Here is an 8,329-nt window from a genome sequence, read left to right as displayed (position 1 = left end):
TTGTGGATGCGTAATCGGGATGGGCAAAACGGCGAGTTTTCAGACTTACAATTGAGTAATTAGTTATGAGTATTAGACAATTCAGTTAAACCTTATGCTTAGACTTCCGTTCTATTATTTAATGACTCCGTTGTTTGGCAAATTTTGTTAATGGTATTAAATAGTTATTTAATATAGGAATTGTTGTTCTATAATTGTGAGTAATAATGTACAGTGCCTCGGGTTACCGAGATGGTGACGCCCTTATTTGTCTAGGAAGGTTTAGTTAGATAAATGGGGATGTTTCATGACTGGTATTACACAAGTGACAAAACAGGGACACGAAGTTTGTTCAAGAGACCTCTCTAATGCATAAGTCAGCAAGTGGATGATGAGTGTTTAATCTAGCATATTATGTAACCCTCGTATTTTAGGCGATAATTAACATTGGCTAATCATAATTAACGAATAATTAATGATGCGTGCATTTTATATAGTCTTTTTAAGCTTTATTTGCACGAATTTCTATGCGATTCCCGTAGTTTTAGGCTACGAAATGCCCCGAATAGTCTACTTTGGTTCGTTTGGCTTTCATTGTAGGAATGGACCTGAAAGAAACAGAATTGAGCCTTTTACTATCCTTTTAGCTCGCATTTAGGAGATGGAAGGATTGGAGCGAGAATACTACTGTCTTGGGATGCGTGAAGTCGTCTTGGAAGCTAAATCAAGCGTCTTGTGGCTGGTTCAATGGTATATCCATCGATCGAGAGCTTTTGCTGACTTGTCTACTTAATCGAGACCTTTTAGATGGTGAACAGTCCTCGATCGAACTACTATTGTGTTCGATCGAGAGGTGCCTTTTTGGTGTTCCTCGATAGAGTAGTTTTTATACTCGATCAAGAGATTTTTGCTGAGAATTAGTCGATCGAGGAGTATCAAAGTGCTCGATCGACCACTTTAAGATCTGACGCGAGATTTTCTTGCGTGAACTTGTTTATTTAATATCTTAAGTTATCGTGTTTAGGTTAATAAAATATCTTTCCTATAAATAGGAGAGATGATAAGTAGCATTTTAGTCGTATTTTACTCCGCATTTATACCTTATTCCGACTCGATTTTGTGTGCTTAAATGCCTAAAAAGCTCATTTAATTACTAATTTATAATAATTAGTCGTAGTAGTTTATAATTAATAATTAATTTTATTTTTTATTATTATTATTATTATTATTATTATTATTATTATTATTATTATTATTATTATTATTATTATTATTATTATTATTATTATTATTATTATTATTATATTGATTTAATGTGCATGCAAGACGGGAAAGTGGGGCGGAAGAGCAAGACAGGATTATGAGAAGAAATGGCGGAGGTGAAAATAGGCTAAATCATGGAAAAATAAACTAAGTAAAGGAGCAGCTGTTAATTTCGGACGGTCTTTGCTGAGCTTTTACTACCACCTCCGGCCACCGTGGCAGCCACAACTCACCACCATTGACCACCCTCCACTTCCAACATCACATCCCAACCATCCACGACCACCATGGACCACCACAACAGCCACCACGAACCCTTCTTCCACCCCTAGCCACAAACATACAATTACAACCATTTTATGCGACCATCTTTCAACCACCACCAAAGCTACCTCCAGCCACCGTGGAAGCCACCCATCACCACCAATAACATCCTCCCACTTCCAACTTTACAACCCAACCTCCCATCACCATCATTGACCACCGTGGAAGCCACCACGATCTCCCCTATACCCCATGTCCATCGACATCAACAAACAACAACCATCTTCTCACCACCATAATAGCCACCATACACAACCTTATCCGCTACCCACGACAACCGCCACAAACCCACTTCATCCTTCACCTCTGCCGCACCCACCAATTGGACAACCACGGGCATCAGCCGTGCCCAATTCGCATCACCACCATCAAATTTACGCATGAAACTGAACTAATGAGATTGATGTTCCTCCATGCCGGCTTACCGGCAGCAGCTCCTTCAACCGGCTGGGAATACATCATAGATTTTGCGCTTTTTGTGAAGGTCTCGCTACTAGCATAACGACCGGCAGCCGGCCAACCGACACGCAGCTCCATTCCTCTTCAAATCTCGCACAAATCGTGCTCTCTACCGGTGGCCCTTCTGCCGGTGCACCGGCAACCCGCACACACCATATTAATTATTCCTCTTTCTTTGATGGTCTCGCTACCGGTGCCCTCGACGGCGGCCGGCGTGCCGGCAGGGCCCCCCTGCTTCCTCAATTGTCCTGTTTCAATCGTTGATATTGTTGTTTTTATTTTTCACGTTGACCTTGAGTGATTAGCATTAGGATTAGTTATTAGGAGTATTAGTTATTATTATTATTATTATTATTATTATTATTATTATTATTATTATTATTATTATTATTATTATTATTATTATTATTATTATTATTATTATTATTATTATTATTATTATTATTATTATTATTATTATTATTATTATTATTATTATTATTATTATTATTATTATTATTATTATTATTATTATTATTATTATTATTATTATTATTATTATTATTATTATTATTATTATTATTATTATTATTATTATTATTATTATTATTATTAGTTTAATAATATTATTATTCTTATTATTTAGTTTGTATTAGTAGTAGTATAAAACTAGTATAATTAGACTACTACACACATTAGAATACACACCACCTTAGAATTAGACAATGAATTAGACTAGTTAGATTATTTTCCTTTCTAAATATTTTGTAGAACCCTAAATTTATTTTCCCTTCTCAATTTTCCTCTTACCCAAGTTGTAACCTTCACTCAAAAATTAATACAATTGTTCTCTTGTTTATCCAAGTTCTTCATTGCATCAATTCAAGTTTCCATTGAGTTGGTATAATTTCTCTCTTTAATGTCATTTGTTTACATTTGCTTTTCTCTTAAGTTTTGTTAATTGTTTATTCTTGAATTCTTCACTTTTGTTGTTAGATTGTTATTGTCTCTATCTTGTTCATCTAATTCGTGTTCACCATTATTGTTTCTCATCTAAAGGTTGAACCTTTGGGTGATTGTGTTAAAGTTTGAGTCTTTTTGTCTTAATCATTGTTCTTTTTAGTTAAATTAGCATTTCCTCTTAGTTTTGTTGATTAATTCATGATTAGTAGTAGAATTTATTCTCCCACCATGTTTACGCTTAAAGAATCCATCTTTATTGTTTCTTGTGTCTTAAGAACCATGATTAGTTAGTAGTCTTTTACTAGGACTCGGTTTGACCAAACATAAGTAATTTCACCAATTGATTCACATAAAGGCTAATTGTTGGGCGAGATTGGTAAGGGTAGTCTAGAGGGTTGAATTGATTTATAGACCGCTTTTGGGTAATGTTGATTTGTGACCCTTGTCCACCAACAAGAGTTGGTTAGGTTGGGAATCGGGTACCCGAAATTTGGTCTTATCGCTAACCTAGGTTGAGACCGAAAGGGAGAACCAAGGGAGGGTACCTCTAGGCTAGCGTTTGAAATCGACCTCCGAGAGGAGGAGTGGGATGACCCGGAATACGATGAGTGCTTAGTGACATTAGCCTAATACTAGGCTACCTTGGAAAAATGCATGTTTTTGGGGTATTTGGGTGTTAAGTTAGTGATTCCGACCTTCGAACCCGAGAGGGGGGGTTGGTGGGTAGTTCTAGTGTCCTCTTTCGACCCAAGAGGGGGGTTTTAGGAGAATTCGAGCCATCTCCTCCTTGCTTGTCTACCCAAATAATTAGCCTAGGAAATCATGATGTGGAATTACGAATTGTTGTGGGAGAACCGAGTTCTAGGCCTTTTTATTCATTTGAATTACACCTTAATCTTATCTTGCTCATTTTCATCTCGCTTGTTAAATTGCATTTTATTTTGTTTAGTTTAGTTGTTAGAATAATACCCTTCTCATTTATTATCGACTTAGCTAAACAAGAGACTAAAAGTGATTAGTAATCTTCCCAGCTCCTCATGGGATCGACCCTCAATTTTGTGCGACGACAATCTTGCACTTGCGAGGTTTAATTTGATACCATCAAGTTTTTGGCGCCGTTGCCGAGGAGCAAAGGCTAGATATTAATCGTTTTACTCTAGTTTAGACTAGGTCTTTCTTTGTTACTAATCCCTTTCTTGAGTAGTGGAAGGTGTTTTAGAAGACTCGGGTAATCTTGAGTTCTTTGAGGATCCATTTGGAAATCCAAAAGAAGCAACAATGGCCGCGGTTCCTATGAGAGACAAGTTGCCTCCAAAGAAGGTGGTGAATCCTAGTATTGTCAAGCCACCTATACAATCAAATAATTTTGATGTGAAGGCTACTTTATTGCAACTAGTCCAAGGAAACCAATTCGGAGGGGGGGCTACCGAAAACCCCAATGAACATCTTAACGATTTTTTGGATAGTTGTGATATGTATAAGGCAAGTGGAGTATCGAAAGATGCAATCCGCCTTAGACTCTTTCCTTATTCCTTGAGGGGGAGTGCTAAGGAATGGTTGAAGAGTTGTGAGCCCGATTCTCTTAGGACTTGGGATGATGTCTCCAAGGCCTTCTTAAACAAGTACTTCCCACCACAAAGGACCGCAAGAATCAAGATTAAGCTTCAAGGCTTCACACAACATGATGATGAGACCCTTTACGAGGCATGGGAAAGGTATAAGGGACTCCAAAGATTGCGTCCTCACCACGGGATCGGAGATGATGAGTTGATCAACAAATTTTATGAGGGGTTGAGCAATGAAATGAAAATGAACCTAGATTCCGGCTCGGGAAAGAGGGCGTTAGACAAAATTGATCACAAGACGGTCAAGGAGCTTATTGAGGAAATGGCTTCCCAAACTTTTCATTGGAATAATGACCACCACAAGAGGAAAGGGAAGTCCAATGTGGAATCAACAAACAATGTGGAAGTTAAGGGATTGATAGAGGAACTCAAGCAACAAATTGCTTTGTTGAACTCTAGTAACACCTCAAGAAACTCTTCATTAAATTGGTCTCAAGTGTATTGTTGTGAGATTTGTGGAGATCAAGGGCATCCACCAAATGAATGTCCTTTGATGATGGGAGAGGCAAATTGTATGGAGCAAGTGAATGGAGTGTAGGAATCAATTCCGGCTAGACAAGCATTCAACAACAATCAACACCATCCCGGAATGAGAGCCCACCCAAATTTTTCCCATGGCTCACAAAATGTCCAAAACCCCATTTTCCAACCACAATCACAATTTACACCAAATTTTCAAGCCCAAAAGCAAAATCCCACCTTCCAACCAAGACCACAATTCCAACCACTAAATCAACCAACCAACCCACCATTTCAACAAAATACCCAACCGTTCCAACAAAATTCTCGACCCTTTCAACAATCCACCCAACCTAAATCAAACATAGAGCTCATGATAGAGCAATTGATGAATTCTCAGACCCAATTCATTGCTCACTCTAGCCAAAAACAAGAGGAGACAACATCCTTTATCAACCAACTAAGGACTCAAATGCAAGCCTCCCAAAGAGAGACGGATAATCAAATCTCTCAATTGGCTTCTCAAATAAGTCAATTTCAAGCCTCAAATGGAAAGTTTCCGGGTAAAATCGAGGAGAACCCAAAGAACATTAATGCTATACATTTAAGGAGTGGTAGGGAGTTGGAAGACCGGATGTTCGTAAAGAGGAAAAAGAGTCGCAAACCGGAAGTTGTGGTTGAACCACCAAAGGTGGTTGAATATGATCTTGTAGAGGTTGTTTTGGATACTCCCATACTTTTTGATGAACCCACCAAGGTTGTTGAGGAACCCAAGCAACATGTTGTGAGACCATATGTGCCACCAATCCCTTTCCCTCAAAGGTTGGCAAGAGCAAAGCTTGAGCAAAAGTATGGGAAATTCATGCACATGACGAAAGGTGTGAACATCACCATGCCTTTTATTGATGTCATCAAGGAGATACCCGCATATGGAAAATTCTTGAAGGAGTCGATTTCCAACAAAAATTCATTGAGTCCAACAACAACGGTGAATTTGTCCAAGGAATGTAGTGCAATCTTAATGAATGAGTTGCCCCAAAAGCTTGAAGATCCGGGTAGTTTTTCTATCCCATGCACAATTGGATCCATTCAAATAAATAGGGCCCTATGTGATTTGGGTGCTAGCATTAGCCTAATGCCTCTCAAGATTTTCAAGAAGTTGAAGGGATTTGAGCTCTCACCTACAAGAGTATCTTTGCAACTTGTGGATAGATCAGTGAGGTATCCAATTGGCCTAGTGGAGGATGTTCCACTCAAGGTTGGAAAACTTGTGATACCTTGCGACTTCTATGTGATGGATATTCCCGAGGATTCCAAAATTCCAATCATCCTAGGGCGCACATGCCTTGCTACCGGGGGTGCAATGATTGATGTTAAGAATGGGAAGCTTTCCCTTCAAGTTGGTGATGACAAGATGGAATTCTCGTTGGAAAAATCCATGAAATCTTTTTCTATAAGTGACTCTTGTTGTAGAGAGATTTGTTGGAGGATTGCTTGAATGAGCATAATCTTGAGCATTACATATTTGGACCCATTGGAAGTTTGTCAAACTGTAATACCCCGTATTTTGATAATAATTTCTGAGAATAATTTATGTACATTAATAATTGATTAAAGACATAAATTAAGCATCCAAGTCGGGAATTGGGCTTAGCTTATATTTGTGCTTTGGGCCGTGTGCCATTATTATATGGACCGAAATTTATTACTATAGTATGGGTGTGATCGGGCTTTTATATCGGGAATTAATAATAAATAATATGGAAATAATAATAATAATATGGGAAAGTAATAATAATTATATTAATATCTTAATAATTAAATTAGTAAAAGAGATGTATGGTAATCCTACTTATGGTAAGACTAGTATAATAATAATAATAAAGAGAGAAACTTTCCTAAAATAATACTACCTTACTAGTATATAAGCAAGGCTAACCTAACCATAAATCCTTATTCCACATAAAAACTCATAATATCACATAAAAGAGAGAGAGAGAGAGAGAATTAAAAGGGAAAAAAAGAAGAGAAGTTCATCATCTTTTATTTTGTAAGTTCATCTTTAATCTTTCAATGTTTAGAATAAAGTTACAGCAATTCAATAAATCTGTAAGTTGTCTTAAACGAACTACCAGACTATCTTAAAGTCGTTGTCTTCAAAAACGTAAAGAATAGACTTAGGTTATTTTCAAGTCTTGTTGATGCCTATAAAATTCCGTAGCAATTGAACGTGTAGATTTTCCTGAATAAATTCGTTATGAACATGTCGATTCACTACTATAATAACCATTAAGGAGAACGGTCAAGGACCGTTCTAAATGCGTCTTTCAACCGGCCTGTGGCCAAGCGTTCTCTTTGATATATGAGAACGGTTGGTAAATGGTCAACCCGTGCTCGTTGTTATTTCAAATAGCACGGTTGCTAATGGGAACCGCTCTCATTGATATTTCAAACAGCACGGATGTAACAGGGGACCGGTCTCTTTGTTAAGGCGTTCTCTTTGACAGGAGTGTTTGGCGCCATTGTTGAACCTTTTCAAAGAGAACGGGGGATGGTACAACCGTCCTATTTGTTAAGGCGTGCTCTTTGATATACCATTTGGCGCCATTTTGTGCCATTTCAAATAGAACAGGTTTAACAATTAACCGTTCTCTTTGAAAAGCGTTTTTTTTATATTTCCTTTTTCATCGTAATTCCTACACGATAGAATCGTATATATAGCTCATATAAGAATTAAACCTGCATTAAAATTCAGAAACTCCAGTATATTTTACGCAACAAATTTTATTAGAATTAACAAGGACAAATCCTTGAAAAAATATACATCGTTTAATGTTTGTAATAGCGCATAGGCTACAAACGTACTTTCATACTTGCAAAATATAAATAAAAATCCTTGAATCGTTATTACTTAGTAGCATGTAAGTGCAAAAAGAATTGAACATCAAGAAATTATAATCAGCTTCATCCACCATTACTTTTCGGCTTAAAATTGAGGGTGAATTCAGCCCAAATATTCCGCACCTCGTCGATTTGCTCAACCGTATATGTCTTTGGGGCGTTAAGCATGAACTATATATATAGGAAATCCAAAAATTTAGTTAATACGCTATATATATGACGTGTAAAGTAAAGCAATTAATAAGATGGAGATTATAATAAGCAAAGCGATGACGATAATTGAAATGAAGAAAAAAAATACATACATTTGGGGTAATATTAATATATCTTCCTTTGATTAGATCCAACATATATCGACAAATATAATACCCACATAA

General features: G+C 37.1%; 1 protein-coding gene and 1 non-coding gene across 2 annotated transcripts; one reads left to right on the top strand and one right to left on the bottom strand.

Moving 5' to 3' along the window:
* Positions 1-4,614: 4,614 nt before the first annotated feature.
* On the bottom strand, positions 4,615-4,721 carry LOC141635956 (small nucleolar RNA R71). Its single transcript, XR_012540604.1, has one exon. It is a non-coding gene; the product is annotated as a small nucleolar RNA R71 (small nucleolar RNA).
* A 703-nt stretch (positions 4,722-5,424) lies between these two features.
* On the top strand, positions 5,425-6,549 carry LOC141632668 (uncharacterized). Its single transcript, XM_074445192.1, has one exon. The coding sequence runs from the start codon at positions 5,425-5,427 to the stop codon at positions 6,547-6,549; it is 1,125 nt and encodes a 374-aa protein (XP_074301293.1).
* The last annotated feature ends 1,780 nt before the right edge of the window (positions 6,550-8,329 follow it).

Source organism: Silene latifolia, chromosome Y (genome assembly GCF_048544455.1).
Source record: "Silene latifolia isolate original U9 population chromosome Y, ASM4854445v1, whole genome shotgun sequence".
Classification (NCBI taxonomy): Eukaryota; Viridiplantae; Streptophyta; class Magnoliopsida; order Caryophyllales; family Caryophyllaceae; genus Silene; species Silene latifolia.
The sequence above is the reverse complement of the archived record's forward strand: the minus strand, read 5'-3'. Positions and strand labels throughout refer to the sequence as shown.